General features: G+C 44.7%; 1 protein-coding gene across 5 annotated transcripts in view; it reads right to left on the reverse strand.

The window, feature by feature from the left end:
• PKHD1 (PKHD1 ciliary IPT domain containing fibrocystin/polyductin) overlaps positions 1-16,669 on the reverse strand; it is a 484,077-nt gene extending 467,408 nt beyond the window's left edge. For 4 of the 5 annotated variants that reach the window (XM_025890503.2, XM_073905082.1, XM_073905080.1 and 1 more), the window contains exons 1-5: positions 16,530-16,669; positions 6,115-6,249; positions 3,844-3,921; positions 3,083-3,227; positions 367-475 (exon numbers count right to left, since the gene is read on the reverse strand). In XM_025890503.2, the coding sequence (XP_025746288.1) occupies positions 367-475; positions 3,083-3,227; positions 3,844-3,921; positions 6,115-6,166 (384 nt within the window). In that variant the 5' untranslated portion in view covers positions 6,167-6,249; positions 16,530-16,669. Of the gene's footprint in view, positions 1-366; positions 476-3,082; positions 3,228-3,843; positions 3,922-6,114; positions 6,250-7,216; positions 7,353-16,529 lie in introns of those variants that run through there. The other variant, XM_073905081.1, reaches the window with a different exon arrangement.
• Positions 16,670-18,099: the final 1,430 nt, after the last annotated feature.

An 18,099-nucleotide genomic window follows, 5' to 3' on the forward strand; every position in this document is an offset into this window, starting at 1 on the left:
CTAATTTTAAAAAATCCTAGTTCTGCCATTTAGTACCTGGATGACATAGGCAAAATTATTGATGAGATGGGCACATTATTTCATCTCCCTGAGTCTCAAGTCACTCATCTGTAAAACCAGGATAATAAATAGCTACCCCATAAAATTGTTGTGAACACCAATTAATGTACATAAAACACAGAACCTGACGTACAAGGGCTCCACACTTAACTTTCGTTGGTATCGTCTCAGACACCTCACAACTACCACCCACCTTTCTTCTTACCCTGGCAAAGCAGACTCTGGCTGACTTATAACTTGCTTCTTGATAGCACAAGCCTACCCTCAGACGAGGCAAAGACACATTCCTCCATCCTTAGAACCCACCTTGAACGTACAGTTGTTTCGTGATCCAGGACTCGGGCTGCCCACCACCTGTCCCCCAGAGTGCACTTCCAGGTAATACAGACCCTCGTGTGCTTCAGACAGCAGAGATCTGAGGGCAGAAAGTGGAAATCCTTGTGAACCAAAAACTGGGAACTACCAAAGCCAGAAGCCCCACATGACCACTCCAAATTTCCTCCAGCACCTGTGAAACAGAGCTAGCCAAGGATTCCTAGGTTTCACTTTTCACCGTCTAGATCCACTCATCCACTATAAAGATTGGATCCTTCAGCAACATGTTATAATTGTTTTACTGGAAGTCCTTAAAATTAAAAAAAAAATTCTGTCTTGTTCCTCAGAATTGTAGGTTCATAGGACTTCAAGACGTGGAGGGGACATTGATAGATAATCTAGTCCTAGTTTCCGTTAAAAAAAAAATTTTTTTTTTGATGGTTCCTGGAATGCCTGGGTGGCTCAGTCGGTTAAGCGGCTGCCTTCAGCTCAGATCATGATCCCAGGGTCCTGGGATTGAGTCCCGCATCGGGGTCCTTGCTCAGCGGGGAGCCTGGTTCTCCCTCTGCCTGCTGCTCCCCCTGCTTGTGCTCTCTCTCTTTCTCTCTCTCTCTCTCTGACAAATAGATAAATAAAAAGTCTTTTAAATTTTTGACAGTTCCAAATAGATTAAGAAACTTATGTGTGCGAACACCACAAGTCAAGAGCAAAGTAGGGCTTGAATCCTAAGCTCTTTCTGATAAAAGGCATTGATTTCACATGTTGCCAAAAAAATTCTTGACTTCATAATATTCAAGCAGTCCATAAACACTTCATAGATCCATCAAGAGAGTCCTGGACCCCCTCTCCTCTTTTCACAAATATCACAGTGATTTCTTCCCCTCTTTGATGCTGCCATTCCTGTTGATTTTTGTAAGAGAGGGAATATGATGAATAAAGAGCTAGAATTAAGAAGTGCCTCCCCTCCAAGAGTTTCTCACTAAACTTTTCAGTATGACTTTAAGTATTTAAATCTGCACGATCCGGTGTATAACCATTAACCATATGTGGTTACTGGGCACTTGAAATGTGGCTAGTCCCAAATACAATGAGCTGTAAGTGTAAAATCTCAGTGGATTTTGAAGACTTGGTGTGCAAATAATATATAAAGTATATCATTAATAATTTATATATTGATTACATATGAAATAATATTCTGGATATGTTGAGTTAAATAAAAATTAGTAAAATAATTTCACTTGTTTCTTTTGACTTTTTAATGTAGCTACTAGGAAATTTTAAATTACATTTGTGGCTCACCTAAGGTTTGGATTAGACAGTGCTGATTTAGATGCTACAATGTCAGTCCTGGTGAAAGCAAATATGTCTTTATGATAATGAATATGACAGTATTTCATTGATGATAAAATGTGCACTTTTTCACATTTGGGGGTTAATTGAACTTGATATTCATCTTCCAACCAATGAGTACATGTAAGAGGATAGTGTTTCTTTTCCTCTAAAAAAGATTATATAAAATCAGTGGTGCATCTGAAAATCATTAGCATGTTGGGATTGAGGAGATAGAACATATAAAACTTCAGAGTTTTGATCTATTTCATGGCAAGTTCTTGCAGGAACTCTATGCCCATACCTACCATAAAATGTAAGGAAGACATACAACCCAGTTTAAAAACAATGAGCAGCAGGGCTGTAAGAAAGTTCAGTTCAAGAGACATCTATGGAGCCACATCTATGCACTAGGTATTGTGCTAAGTACCATAAGGACTACAAGGGTGGTATTAACACATCCCTTGTCCTCAAGGCACTTCATTCTAGGATGAATCTGCAAGTGAACAACTGACCTAAGTGTCATGAGAAACACAGGGCTGAGGAAACAGGGCCACTGAGGCTACACGTACCATGCCTCTGTGTAAATTACAAAAGGTGCTCCTTCCTCAAAGCTGTGTCAACCATCACCTGGATGTCAGCCCCTATCTGCCTCCCTTTCAAAGAAGGGCAGGATTACACTCAGTTGTATTTTCAAGGAAGAGGTGACATTTGCAGGTTAGATTTCAGTAGGCAGAGATGGAAAAATGGGAGACTTCCTGAAGGAGAGAACAGAAAACAAAAGGAAATGACAATGTTGTTGTTGTTGTTTCTCTTAAGCAATGATCCACTTTCACGTGGCATCTCTTAAGACATGAGTAGGGAAAGAATGAACTCGTAGAAACTTCGTAAGACAACAAAAACCTGAGTAAAACAGTAGATGACCTGGAATCCTGTACAAATCACACCAAAAAGGAAATACACTGAGGACTAAAACAAATTTCCTTTCTAACTGGTTTGGGGTTTAGGCACAATCATTCCAATTATGCCTATTTCAGAAGATGAGTTCTTTAGATGGCTCATGGCAGCATTTATTGAAATCTTAACAGCTATAGAGCTCCTCGCAAACAACAATAAGAAAACACAGCTGGAAACACAATCCAACCCCTCCTTATAAATGTCTCAAGTTTCAGAAAATTCTTCCCCATATTTTCATCCTCCCTTAAGCCCCAGAGCCCTGAAAAGGAACTTTTCAGAAGCATATTCACACAGAACATGTTTAAAAGCTATAGCTGATAACTGCAGTCATAGAGGGAGTTGCTCTAATTTGCCACCCAAAACTACCGAGATAAGCAAAGCACTCGCCCTGTCTGATCTTCTCCTTCCCAGACAGATGTACCTGGTCCTGCACATGACCACCAGCAAATCCAAGAAGACGGGAGAGACGTCACAAGGGATGCTCGGCAGGACAGGCACAGCCACATTCACCAGGTATATCTCCAGCTGAGAGCCATTGGTGAGATAAGGGAGCTCCGACTCCCAACCTAAACACAAGGGAGAGGGGAATCTCCAGCTGAGCAGAGTTGTTGTAATCCACACACAGGAGAATATAAAAACATGGCCACACAGGGGCAAGGTGATAAGCTGAGCTTGCCTGAGGATTAAATGACTACTCCTCATTTCCAAATGCATTTATGACTACGGTGTAAATGGATGGTCTCATTGATGAGTTTATAAGAAGAATTTTCCTCTCTTCAGGTCCATGCACTGAAATCCAGGACTTTCTCAGCCCTAAGCTAAACCATGGTTTAGAAGTTCCCACATGTAGAATCATGTGCAAGGAAGATAACTAAAATTCTGGGGAACACAATGCTAAGGACTATCTACACGCTTCCATATCGTGTCATTTAGGGTTTCTAGGGTCCCATCCCACAGCTTGGGATACGAAGGCGGACGCGGGCATATGATGGTGTCATGTGCTCTACTTCTGTGACACCAAGTGAGCATCTGGAAACAGAGGTCAGTGTCAGTGGCTCCAACAGCCTTCAGACCCTCTTTTACACCTGTCCTTAGCCAAGGAAGAGAGCCAAAGACTCAGATTATTTAGGATTCTTAACACCAATAAATAAGAAACTGACAATTGGTAAGACCCAAACCTACCATCAAAAATGACTGTGATCCACGTTCCCCCTGCAAGACTACCTTCTTCAGGTTCAACGTGGAAACTCAGGGAAGGCACTGTCAATAAGTAAGAAAAACACTGGGTTTGAAGTTCAGATTCAATACATCCACTTCCCTAATGTTATAAAAACAAAAGATAGCATTCCTCAGAATCACCAGAAGGGCTTGACAAAAGCACAGATTGCTGGGCCCCACCCCTGGAGTTTCTGATTCAGTAGGTGCAGGGTAAGGCCCAAGAATTTACAGTTCCGACCAGGTGCTGCTCGTGCTACTGGTTTGGGGATCACACCTTCAAAACTTTGATTTTAAGGAGAGTTCTGCCTGATCCTCTTATTTTGGACATCCAAAAACCCACCATTCACCAGAACAATCCTGAATTTCTACTTCTTTTGGGAAGGGCTTCAAGGACACATTTGGTTCCTAATTAAACAGAATATCTCTTCTCTCTTTCCCACCCTTTAATTAGGTAATCATAATTTAGTTATAAAGTCATCCCTTATTACTTGTAATGCCACTTCCCAGAGAAGAGGAGAAACTTTTAGAAGCTGTCCCTATTTCAATCATCCTGCTCAGTATACCATCTTCTGATTTCCTCCTTTTGAATATATGATCAGAATGACTCCCCAGATGGGTACAAAACTCTATAGACTTTTTGCCTTGCCTGCTCAGAGAAAGGCTGAAGCATGGATCAGTGCTGGAATTTCCTTGGAAAAAAAAACAACAACAACAACAATATAGACTACACATGCTAAGCTAGATTGGGTTCTCCCACTGAGACCATTGGCTGAGCATAATAATCAATCCTTATCTTTGAAGACGCCTCTCGACATGCCTTAGCCAAGGCAAAGCCAATTCAAGGAGCCATCAAAAATCGGTCAGCTCCTCAGTGAGATCATAGATAGGGAAAGTGTTATCTACAGAACACTTTTCATTTCCTGTGTCAGAAAAGATAAAGGATAATGCAGGCCATGCTAACTCTGGTTAACCCAGACCTTCCATGTACATTTACAAAGGGGGCATAATGCACAACCAAGTGTGGTGGGCAATCATTCACATCAACACAATTATTCATGGCAGGCCCGGCCGGACCACCCCATGCTTACCCTTCAAAAGAGTACTAGATACTTCTACCTAAAGAAGGGCCAAAACAAATGCCATCAAAAGATACCAAGGAAGGGCGCCTGGGTGGCTCAGTCGTTAAGCGTCTGCCTTCGGCTCAGGTCATGATCCAGGAGTCCTGGGATCGAGCCCCGCATCTGGCTCCCTGCTCAGCGGGAAGCCTGCATCTCCCTCTCCCACTCCCCCTGCTTGTGTTCCCTCTCTCGCTGTCTGTCTCTGTCAAATAAATAAAATCTTTAAAAAAAAAAAAGATACCGAGGATAACCAAATTCACAAAGAAAATCAGAGATGTGATTTGAGAAATGAAGAGTTTGATACAAGCAGTCATTAACCTCTAAGACAAGATAAGCTATTCCCTTTGGGAAAACAAAGCAATAAAATCTGAAAAGAATTACATCATATGGCTCAAAAAGGAATTATAAAAAGAAGGTTATAAGTTATTATTAGAAGCTCAAGACTATAACAGCAACCTCCACTGGCCATTAAAAAAGTATATATTTGGGGGGTGGGAGGGATGGGGTGGCTGGGTGATAGACGGTGGGGAGGGTATGTGCTACGGTGAGCGCTGTGAATTGTGCGAGAGTGTTGAATCACAGATCTGTACTTCTGAAACAAATAATACGTTATATGTTAAAAAAAAAAAAAAGAAGAAGAAGAAGATAGCAGGAGGGGAAGAATGAAGGGGGGGGGAATCAGAGGGGGAGACGAACCATGAGAGACTATGGACTCTGAGAAACAAACTGAGGGTTCTAGAGGGGAGGGGGGTGGGGGGATGGGTTAGCCTGGTGATGGGTATTAAAGAGGGCACGTTCTGCATGGAGCACTGGGTGTTATATGCAAACAATGAACCATGGAACACTACATCAAAAACTAATGATGTAATGTATGGTGATTAACATAACATAATAATAATAAAAATAAATAAATAAATTTTAAAAAGTATATATTCATAACTAACACATAGCCTCAACTACTAAACAGGAAAAAGTAATCTCTAAGCAGTGAAAATTTAAACCCAGAGCACATACTTCAAGACTTTCCCCCAAATAATATTTTAAGTATCAATAAACTAATTCTCAAGGTAACTTGTTGTGTTCTATCTATAATCCCTTCAGAACACATCCTACTCACCTGCCAGAAGTAGTATTTTCATCCTCATCAGAGAGATCATCCAGAAAGTCATCCTGTCCACTTAAATCAATCCTCTCAAAATTGCTCAGACGTTACAAACTTTTTCAATTTTGCGGAAGCAGTGTAGCTTTCGTGCTTTATAAAAAAAAAAAAAAAAATTACCATTATTTTTGCTCACATACTATTACTTGACTGTGCCAAAACTTGGAAAATTAAGGAAGTGATACCAACACGGCCGTAGAGTCTTCAAAGGGACCCACCACCCTCCCAAGCTCAGGAGAAAAGGATAATCTAAGAATCTTGTTTAAAATCATCACTACCGGGCGCCTGGGTGGCTCAGTTGGTTAAGCGACTGCCTTCGGCTCAGGTCATGATCCCAGAGTCCTGGGATCGAGTCCCACATCGGGCTCCCGGCTCAGCGGGGAGCCTGCTTCTCCCTCTGACCCTCTCCCCTCATGCTGTTTCTCTCTCTCTCTCTCTCTCTCTCTCTCTCTCTCTCTCTCTCTTAAATAAATAAATAAAATCTTTAAAAAAAAAAAAAATCATCACTACCCACCCCCTCCCCCTCTCCCACAAACTTATTTGATGCATGTTTAAGCTGGGTAAATAAAAACAGCCTCTTTCATTAACTCATTGAACAAAAGCTTAATTTAAAAAACAATAAATTCTAGATATCAAGACACTAGTTAACACTCGTTGTAGGGTGGGGGGCAGGGGGAGGTTGTTGTTTTGTTTTGTTTATAGAAGTGTCTCAGCCCTCCAGGAAAGCAATCAACACAAAAGAGTAAAAAGTTTCACAAAGCAAATGTTAAGTATGGTACAGTGTTAAAAAAAAAAAAAAAAATGGTACTAATGGGAACTTGGGGGTAAACTGTCATGTCCTCATAGCAGAGGAGAAAGGGAGGAAAGAAACAGGAAGAAAAAGCTGGACCCTCCAAACTGTACCCCAGGATTCCAGGGTCTCTCTACCCCATTCTTGTGGAATGCTGGCCCAGTCCACCAGGCCTAGCTTCCCTAAACCCTGCCTTTATGGTGCCATTGTTCTGCTTAATGCTTTTAATTCAATGCAAAACAGCCACCATTCATAAAATGATAAGAATACCTCTCAGTGGGGCTCCTAGGTGGCTCTGCCTGTTAAGCAGCCCACTGCTGATTTCGGCCTAGGTCACATCTCAGGGTGGTGGAATTGAGGCCCCCGTTGGGCTCTGCGCTCAGCAGGGAGTCCACTTGAGATTCTCTCTCTCCCTCTGTTCTTCCCCCGGTTTGCACTTGCTTCTCTTTCTCTCTCTCTCTCTCTCTCTCTCTAAAATAAGTAAATAAAATATGTTTCTAAAAAAAGAAGAATACTTCTCAGGATCTTTATCAGCATTAACTGAGGTGATATATACAAAGAAATTAACACAGGGCCTGGCACATCCCCAGGCATGTTAGTTTTTCTTTCAAGGGCTCTCTATTTCCAGTGCAAAGCGCTGTCTCTGATTTCTCCGTTTGGCCAGGATCTGGGCCCCTACCTTCCCAACTTTCCCTGCATGGCTTTCCAAAGCGAACCCTGCACTGCACCAGGTGCTTCTCCCCATCACGTCTCAGACAAGCCTTTGTCGGGTCAGCCCCTTCCTTGGCTCGTGGGACTGCCTTCTGCACTCCCCAAACTCTCTCATGGCTTACTGAAATCCTGGCCTTACTTCCCTTCCTGTCACTACTCAGGAGCTACCTCCTCCACAGAATCTGTCCCCTGTGCTCGTCTGCTGCCCCCTTACCCGGAGGGCAAGGAGAGAGGGAGGAAAGAGGCAGACAGACCTCTCCAGACTGGAAGGCGGCAGGTTCAACAAGCAAGGAAACGTACATAACAGGCTTGTCTTGGGCGCCCTCAGGACGAGTAGATCTCCACACCTGCCTGCCTGAATCTTAAACGCTTATATAGAGGCCTCAACGGGGTTCAAACTATAGCGGGCAGGTAAGTCTCAGGACCGCATTGTTCTCTCAAAGCCGCGTCCTTGAAAACAGTTGCTACTGTGGGAAAGGAGGGCGGAGTGTACATTTCAAGGACGGGGGAGGAGTGAGGAACCTCCGTATTGCCCGACTGCCCGGATCAGCTCTCTGGTCAACTGGAGGTCACGTCCTCTCCATGACCCCTCCTCCCAACAGGCCACCCCTCCTAACCAGTGTTTACAATCTCACGTGCCCCCTCTTCTGCAGTGTGCCCTGAACAGTCAGCAAGGGCTTCCACCAGCATCGAGGTGGCTCATTTGGCGGCTCTCCGGCTGCACTTAGAGGCAGATACCACAGCAACACCATAGCACGTGCAAGAGAAAACATAGACTAAGATCATGATCCCCAAAATCAGTAACAATTTTTTCCATCAAGAGCCCCATGACCCAAATCATTCATTTACTAAGTCCCCTAGCATAGAGGTCGAATGGCTCAGGGCATTCACTTGTGTCTTTGTGATTTAATTAGCAGACTCTCACAAGTATGAACAAACAACACTCTGGAGCATGGCACAGGTACCTCTTCCTGAGGCAATAATAATGTCCAAAGCCATCCTATTTTGGAGGATAGTTTTTCTCATTAGAGACATTTCAGTGTTCAGTAAGGACAGACTTTGCCGGCTATCATTTAAGGCTTGCTGTGTGAATGTAGTGAGGGCTTCTGTGTGTTTTATGATGTCCTCCAGGCCAATGTAGGGACAAAGTTGGTGGCCAAATTACTGTACCAGTGGAAAATAGAACATGCTCACCTGGCCTTGAGGAGAGGGAAGTTGACAGCTTTAGGAACTTGACCTGGTTGTGCATGCCATACATGTTGGCCAGGGGAGGTAGATCAGAGGAGATGAATGCCAGACCAGGACCCTCACCTTCTCCCTCTTTCAATGGTGCATGTTCTATTCCACGCATAGTGTGTTTGGACAGGTCCAGCTTGCCACAGAACAACTGGATCCCAGAGGAGACTGAGTAGTTCCCATTTACCAGGGATGGAAAGTTATTCACCCTTTCCAGTAGGACATCTCATTGTAACTGCCGTAGATAATGCCTTTTCCAGGTATGATGGGGTTTGGTGTTCTCAGCAGCATCGCACCTTGAGCCACATGAGAAATGGGGCAATGGCTGTTTTCCATGACTTCCATATCTTTGCCATTTGGGGTGTCTCAGTAGGGGCCCCCAGTCTGGTATATGGGGCAAAGGGTCCTACTGATTTTTCATTCAGATGTATTAAAGCCTGGGATAGTATTTTAGCCCAGCCAGCCAAATGACTTTGCTTATTAGTAATTTAATCTGCTGCTTTAATATTACATTTTTCCTTTCTACCAATCCTGCTGCTTGTAGGTTATAGGGGAGAAGGACCCTCCACTCAATGTCATGTTCTTTTGCCCAGTCTTGTATATCAAGACCTTTGAAATTGTGACCTCCTATCATTGTCTATTCAATAAGGGTGTCTGTACATGGTACTTAGCTTCTCTAATTCCCTAATGGTAGCAACCTGGTTGTGCTGTGACAGGGGATAGCTTGGGTTAAGCCAGATACAGTGCCCATATAAAACAAGGCATATTTAGAACCCACACTCAGAGGGAGGGGACCATTAAAATCAATCCCTGACTAGCTGGAAACTCCAGCGGATGGTCCCAGACTCCTTTAGTAGTTGCCTTGGATATTATTTAGAATAAACAGGACATGCTGTTACTGCATTAACCAAGTCACTGTATATCAGGGGCAATATGGAACCTTGGCAATATGCCATCTTATTTGAGTGCTATGGTGACCTCTCTTCATATGTACCCAATCTGCTTTATCTACTGATGGATCAGTTACTAGGGTATGTACTGGGCTAGGGCATCAGCTTCCTGATTGCCACGGGGTGTCAGTGCCTTACTACCTGCGATGTGGAAGACAGTAAGGACTATTTCAGGCTCTGGCAGATGGACCCAAATGTCTTTCCTCATATCCTGACCCCTCAAGGGCTTATTCATGATCATCCATCCCTTGGCTTCCCATTATATAAGCCATGGAGGTTCATCTCTTTGTAAAGTCCAACTGTCAGTGCAAAGGGTTAACAGGCAGGATGCCTAAGTGATCACCCGCCAAACCACTGAGCTCAGCCCAAGGGCTGTTGAGGTTCCTTCGGGCTTCCATCCAGATGGTGTCAGTGTTGGGCTGAATGGTAGCTCCAGTCCCTATAGGAGGGTTGCCCTGTCCAGACCCATCTCTATACCAGGCATCAGCAGGGATTTCCCCCATTTCCTCTCTCCAGGCTGCCGGGGCTTCAGGGGCTGCTATAGGAAAAGGGGTGAGAGCATCTGGAGCATCTACATACTCCACATGGCCTCATAGCACCTGCATTTTTGAGACGGCGGGCTGCTTCTCTGTTGCAAACGGGCACGCCATTTAGTCAAAGTGGGGGCTTGACCTCCACCGTGGCAGAGGTGGGTCAATGGAACATATTTTTAACACATCTCTTGATGGGAAGGGAAGTGTTTACCACGATATGCTATTCCTTCATGTGAGGCTCTACCTGGAGGAGCACCAGGTACACTGCTAGGAGCGGTTGCTCTGTGGGGGTATATTGGGTTTCTACCCCCTTCTAGAGCCGGGACTAAAATCCTAGAGGCACTCTGTCTTTCCATTGTCTTTGCCATCATGCCCAGCCCATACCTTATAGAGTCACAGACACATCTAATTCAACGGGTAGCTCTGCTTGGGAGACACCCCGAGCCTTAAACTGCTTCACTAATATTTTCACCTTCTCAAAGGCAGCTTGTTGTTTTGATCCTTTGATCAGTTCTATATGTGCCCTTTCTTTACTAAGGAGTATAAGGGATGGAGGTACTGTGCCAGGTATGGAATTAAACTCCCCCCAAGCCCCCGAATCTATACAAAGTCTTGCATCGCTTTCCTATTCTTAGGGCTTGGATAGGCTTGCATCTTTATCAATCACAGATTCCAGGATAACATGCATCTTATCCAACCAAACAACTCCTCAAAATTTTATGGCAGGGCCTTGGCCTTGAATTTTCGGTAGGTTCACTGCCCATCTTCTCCAGCACAGATGTTTCAGCAAATCCTGCAAAGTGTCCTGCCGCAGAGACTAGTCTTCACATTTTAAAATGATATCATCAGTGTAATGGGCCCATTTTTTATTGATGTGGGGAAGGAGAAGAGCGACAGATCTCAGATTACCATCTGGGAACATATTGTGGAGCTGTGCAAGTAGCTTGGGGAAATATCTGAATGGCCCATTGTTGCCTCTCCCACATGAAGGCAAATTGATCTTATGACTCAGTGGCCAGTGGTAGACTGAAAAAGGCTTTTGCTAAGTCTGGCACAGCATGGTACATTTCTAGGATGGTGGTCAAGGTATCTAGGATGGTGGCGATGTTGGGCACAGCCACCTGGTTGGGGGGGGCATGACATTCGTCAATTTTCGATAGTCTACTATCGTCCTCCATGAGCCACCTGGCTTTTTTACTGGCCGTGCAGAGCTGTCGACAGTATTATGGGCAGTATACACAGTACCCACCCGATGTGGTTCTTGGATAGTTTTCCTAGTTCCTTGTGTCCCCCAAGCAATTTGTACTATTTGACAATTAGCATCTTCAAGGGGGTGGTAGACTTCTTGATTCCCAACTGGCCTGTCCCCTCAGCAATGGTTTGATTACTCTAACCTGGAGGCAGAATTCACCAATTCAGGTTTGCAGAGTTTGACCTTGTAGACTATAGATACCCAATGTGCTCTCTGGCAAGAGAAACTCTGTGTTCTTGGGGCACCTGGGTGGCACAGTCGGTTAAGGGTCCGGCTCTGGTTCCAGCTGAGCACCGAGTCTGCTTAAGGCTCTCTCTCCCTCTCCCGTTGCTCCTCCCGCCTGCAAGCATGCACTCTCTGTCAATAAAATAAATAATCTTTTTTTTTTTTTAAGATTTTATTTAGTTGACAGAGAGAGACACAGAGAGAGAGGAAACACAAGCAGGGGGAGTGAGAGTGGGAAAAGCAGACTTCCCGCTGAGCAGAGAGCCTGATTCAGGGCTGGGAACCCAGGACCCCGGGATCATGACCTGAGCCGAGGCCAGACACCTAACGACTGAGCCACCCAGGCGCCCTTAAATAAATAAATGTTTTAAAAAAAAATAACCTTGTATTCTTGTGGAGGAGAATGTCCAATTTGTGGTGTCAAAGCCAACTTCCTGACCATAACTGTTTGCCCTGTATAACTGTCAATGGTGCTCAGGGGACCAGAAAACTTCTGAGGGTTACCGTGCATTAGAGTGCATTGGGCTCCGGTATCCACCAGAGCCAACACCTTTTGATAATCTCCAGTGGACCAGTGAACAGTGAGCTGAACATGAGGCCTCCAACCTCCTTTACTGGCCCTAACCTGGAGGTGATCCTGAGCGGCATCCTATATGGAAGGTGTGGAAGGCACCCACCCCAAATAGGACGATATCCTTATGGCCTCTGCTGGAGCAGATGGGGCAGCAAGGATGGTAAGGGCCAATGGAACTGGTCTGAACTGTTGTTCCGGTTTAAAGTTTTCCACAGGCCGACCAACAGAACACTGGACTGCCAGGCTATTTTTTCAGGGTGGAGCCCTGGCACAGCAAGGACGTCAAACCACAGTGACCTCCTCATTACTTTTATCAGACCCTTTACAGCCACTTGGAATAGCTTTTTAGCTTTTTGAGTTCCCTCTCTGTCCCAGGTCTTTATCACGGCCCATTCCCACTCACAGGATTTGTCAGTTTTGCCTACATCAGTAATGGATTGCCCAACCTCATAAATGTCTTATCCCACGACTGGACTCAGCATGGATCTCAGCATCCCATACCAGGTACCGAGGGCACACTGGAGATCTTGGCTTTCATTCTTGCAGTGAACGTGGCCTGATCAGGGCCTTCAAAGACAGGGGCATCGATTCCCCATCTCATTTCCAATTCTCTCAGAATTTGTGGTACCCTCTCTATAGATTTCCACAACCTCTTGTACCCAGGGAGAGCCCCCTTGTTGGGCCAAGCCTGCCTATGGGCTAGAATAATCTAATCTATAAGGGAGTGGGTCCCTTGAACCCCAGCACATCACACAGGCACGGCTGGAGGGCAGAGTATGTGGCGATATTACTTGTCTTCCCTGTCTCCTGCTTATTCAGAGAAATGACACGGCCCCTTGCGTCCATCCCAGAGCTACACTAACCACGCCTGGATACTTACCCTTTGCTGGAATATGGCATCCGTATCAATAAATTCAGTGGGACTATATTCTCTCCTCCTGAATGTTTCCTGAACTGGTGGCTGTGCCGGCTGCCCAGGGTTGCTACTGTTGTGCTTTTTGCTTTCCTTTGTATTAGGGACAGGAAGGCACGGGGCGCTTTGTCCGTTTTGCAGCATCCCCCTCAACATCCGCCTCCTTGCTCTCCTCACTTCCCCGGGGATTCCACCTCTTAGCATCCCAACCAGCCTTTGTCGTTAAGTGCTGGGATCTACAAGGAAGTTCTCCAGCTGATTATCCTGCTCTTCCACCTGGTCTGCCAGGCCCAGAGCCAGCAGCGTAGTGGGTGGACATCTGCACGTCCTTCTCTAATGTCAGCTCTTCTTCCAACTTTCTAGCTTTGAGCTTCAGCCCGGCGTGGGGCAACGGGGTCTGGCCAAACGGCCCAGAGCAGAGGAGAGCCCACTGCAGCAGATCTTCACTTCCCCCTCTCTGCCACCAGGTGCTCTACGCAGTTCGTGGGTCCGGTGGCACGTTCTGGTGTCCTGGCACTCATGTGGTAGTCCACAAGCATCTCACATCCAGGCCACCCCTCCCTGCATGGAGGCCGCTGGCAGTGCAGGATTTCCCCTGCAGATACCCCTCTCCTAAGGCCCATGTCTTTGGTCTCCTGGCTGGATGGCCAATTGTTGGCTTGAAAACACCCTTGTACTCAAGGGTGGGAAGAGACCGAAGAAAGAGGCAGTCTGCTCCAGATTGGTAGGTAGCAGGTCTAATAAGCAAGGGAATTTAGATATGAGGCTTGCCTCGGGCAGCCCCAACAGGAGAAGCTCTCCATATCTGCCTGCCTGAATCTGAAAAGTCTGTACAGAGGCCTTAACTGAAGTTAGTCACGTAGGCCAACCAGAGAGTCTCAACAACACATCACTGTCTCAGGGCTGTCTCCTCGAAGACATCTCACACTGTAGGAACAGGGGGACAGGGAAGGGGCTGAGGAGCCTCCGGCTGTCCATGTCCAACTCAGGTCAACCAGCAGTCACATCATGTCAGTGACCTCCTCTAACCCCCAGCCATTCCATTTCTCATTGCCCTTTCCTCTCTGAACCTCTAGCTTACGTCCTGGGCAGCCTGGGCCACGTAGTACATATATACCTCTTCTTTTAAATTATCCCTTCCTCTAAGAGGTCCAGGGCCCAGTCTTCTATTTCCACAACCATCTCCGTGCAAAGGTCCCACACAGTATTCAGTAAATTTTAACTGGTATATATATGTTTTAAAATTCTTTGCCCGGTTTACCTAATCTGAAAGAAACGGCTTTCACACCTGTGAGATGGGCAGAATCCATGGAAGCCTAGCTAAAAACCATATGCCTTGGATAAAGCCCTGATGACTGCTCTGGAGAGGCTGCTGAGCTCCTCCTGGGGCACCCCCCAAGTCAGAGGACACAGACAAATTCCTCTGAAAAATACTGGCTGTGAAATTCTCTAAAAGTTAAAAAAATTCTACTGGATATTTACCCAAAGAATACAAAAACACTAATTCGAAAGGATATAAAAACACTAATTTGGAAGGATCTTTGCACCCCTATGTTTATTGCAGCCTTATCAACAATAGCCAAATTATGGAAGAAGCCCACATGTCCACTGATAGAGGAATGGATAAAGATGTGGATAAAATATGCAATGGAATATTACTCAGCCATGTAAAAGTATGAAATCTTGCCATCTGCAACATGGAGGGGCCTAGAGAGTACGATGCTAAGTGAAATAAGCCAGTCAAGGAAAAGACAAGTACCATATGATTTCACTCATATGTGGAATTTAAGAAACAAAACAATCAAACAAAGGGGAAGAAAAAGAGACAAACCAAAAAACAGACTCTTACCTACAGAGAACAAACAGAGGATTATCAGAAGGGAGCTGGGTGGGGGATGGGTGAAGTAGGTGAAGGGCATTAAGAGTACACTCATCTTGATAAGCACTGAGTAATATATAGAATTGTTGAATCACAATTCTGTATATTACTCTATTGTTCAACAGAACTGATGAATCAATATGGTACACCTAAAACTAATATAACACTGTATGTTAACTATACCGGAATTAAAGTTAAAATTAAAATTAAAAAAATAATAAAAAAATAAAAGTTAAAAATTTGACAGAACTAAATACGTGTATATGTTACTAAATATGTGTTTAATTTATATTTTTAAGAAAACACTGAAACTAGCCAAAATAGTTATGCCCTTTCAGAAAACATAAAAGCCACAATAAACTCACACAAAAAAAAAAAGAATACCTGCATGAAACTTAGAATAAACTTATAGGAATGTCCTGATTAAGATAACCCAATATGTGAAATAATCTATATTTAATTAAACTCCACAAACATTTATTATATTCCTAGTATATGCTGGGCACTGTGCGAGGAGCTGGGAGAACAGGCAATCTGAGTACATGCCTTCAAGTCCCTGGTGGATGGGCTAGGGATAGAGGCTACTTACATTTATGAAGGGAAATCTATAATATCCAAGTAGATTCAACAAGTGTTCCTACAGGTCGCAAAATTCTCTACATTTTTACATCTATTTGGAATAGAGTTCAATTTTAAAACATTCAATTTTCAGAAATACATCTACCGGATAGAGAAAGGTACCCAGGAGTATTTGCTATTCAGTCCAAAGAACAGGATCTGACTTGCCTATTACACCCAACAGAATATTCTCAGCACAGGAGAGTCTATTTTCAATCTGGCTGCATGATTTTAATATTTCATTTCAATGCCTGCTTCCCAGCTTGGGACAACAGAAGTCAATATTTACACACTGGTTTTCTTAAAGTTCTATGCTCAGACCTGCATCGTTTCCTCTAGAATAGAGCAGTCAAATCAATAATAAGTGTAATTTTTCTTAACATGATTAATCCACTAATTCTTCCTCAGGATAAACTCAGCCTCCACTTAATGCTCCCAACCAGAGAATTTCCAATCAAACAGGAGCTGTGTGCATTTGGTCGAGTCTCCTCTCAGCCCCTGTCTCTCTCTGCTTCCATTCCTCCCCTCCCTCTTTTCCTTCCTCCCCTGCCACCCTCCCCTCCTTTAGGACTCAGAGACAGAGCCGTAGGTTGCTAAGACATATCCTCCATTTCCTTTTGTCACCCAGACATTGGCAAGAGATGCAATACCTAGAGAACAGACCGCAGAGACATTTCTGAATCACACAGTACCTTTTCTGTTTCTGTCTCGTTGTGACTCAAGGGAGAGATTATCTTTCCTTTCTAAATGATCTTGTCTCTCTCTGATGAGAACCGACGGCTGTGTTATCTGGTTAAAGCCCAGCCCATAGCTACTGTGCAGGTAACCCACTCATGTTGGACTGTAACTCACCTAACTCGTTTGTGTCCTGACCAAACATGCACCAAAGTAAGAGTTCAGAACTGACCATAGGGCAAGTTTAATGATTAACACAATCTACTTAGGCTTCTTCCTCAGGGACTTTTAAATTAATGACTAAAGAAAGAGTGTCTTACATTTTTCTCCACTTACTGCATGTGCCCCAGACAAGAATTTTAAGTAAAAGTCCACCCAGTGAGACAAACAGGCGTTCAATGATTGAAAGAATTTGCCAGTAAGTCAGTGGCCAAACACAGGGCCCAGAACAAAGGGCCAGCGGAGGGCTGGTCCCCATTCATGAACAGTCTTTTCATCCAGAGGAATGACTCGTGAGTTCCCTGCTATGGGCTGACACTCTCCCTACAGGGGTATGCGTCTAAAGAAACAGAGAAAGGAAGTGACTTGTTCAAAGTCTTCCTAAGAAAGGGCCCACTAACCCTTTCCATTGTTTTACTTTCCTTCCTCCCTTCTGACCTCGCTTTCTTGACCAAGAAGAGGCCCTTGACTTGTACTCATCACCCAGACCATGGGTCTCAGTCATTGGTTTGAGTCTCCTGATAAAGAATCAAAGAAGGCGCAGGCCCAGGAAGTCAACACCAGCCACCTTTTTCATCGGTTCATGTCTGACTTCTCTGTGTCTGTCCCACCATCCATTCCAATTTATATCACCAGCTTCCTGACCATGTCAGTCTATGCCCAGTGGTTCCTGACCAGAAGAAATTCTCATCTTTTCCTGACCTTTCCTTTGAGAGGGGAAACTTTCCAGTAGAATTTGATAGCCCTGAGTCTCCACCTCAAAGGATCATCAGCAGACCGGGAAGCATCCCCCATAAGACTAGATTTAATGCATGGGAACCGAGCATAACTCTGATGCTAATAGTGAACCTATTGTCTAAAAAGTATCAGAGGCGGGGTGCCTGGGTGGCTCAGTCGTTAAGCGTCTGCCTTCGGCTCAGGTCATGATCCCGGGGTCCTGGGATCGAGCCCCACATCAGGCTCCCTGCTCAGCAGAGAGCCTGCTTCTCCCTCTCCCACTCCCCCTGCTTGTGTTCCCTCTCTCGCTGTGTCTCTCTCTGTCAAATAAATAAATAAAATCTTTATAAATAAATAAATAAATAAATAAATAAATAAATAAATAAATAAAATAAAAAGTATCAGAGGTTACAGCAAATCTGCTGTGTCTCACAGCCTGCAACCAGTGACAAGCAGGATGCTTTTCCTAGTGCTGCAGCCAGCAGTATGGAGACCAGGTGCCTGGCTAGGCTGAGCAAGTAGAGAATCAACCACCCTGCCACCCTGCCTGCCTGCTGAACCTCAGTTTCCCTCTGGATCCCCCCAGTGCAGGTCAACAAGCACCCTTTGAGCCACCCTTGTGTGCTTGGCACATGAGTAATGGGAAGGAGA

Source organism: Callorhinus ursinus, unplaced genomic scaffold, assembly GCF_003265705.2.
Source record: "Callorhinus ursinus isolate GAN/ISIS: 27379988/994484 unplaced genomic scaffold, GSC_fseal_2.0 scaffold22, whole genome shotgun sequence".
NCBI classification, from domain to species: domain Eukaryota; kingdom Metazoa; phylum Chordata; class Mammalia; order Carnivora; family Otariidae; genus Callorhinus; species Callorhinus ursinus.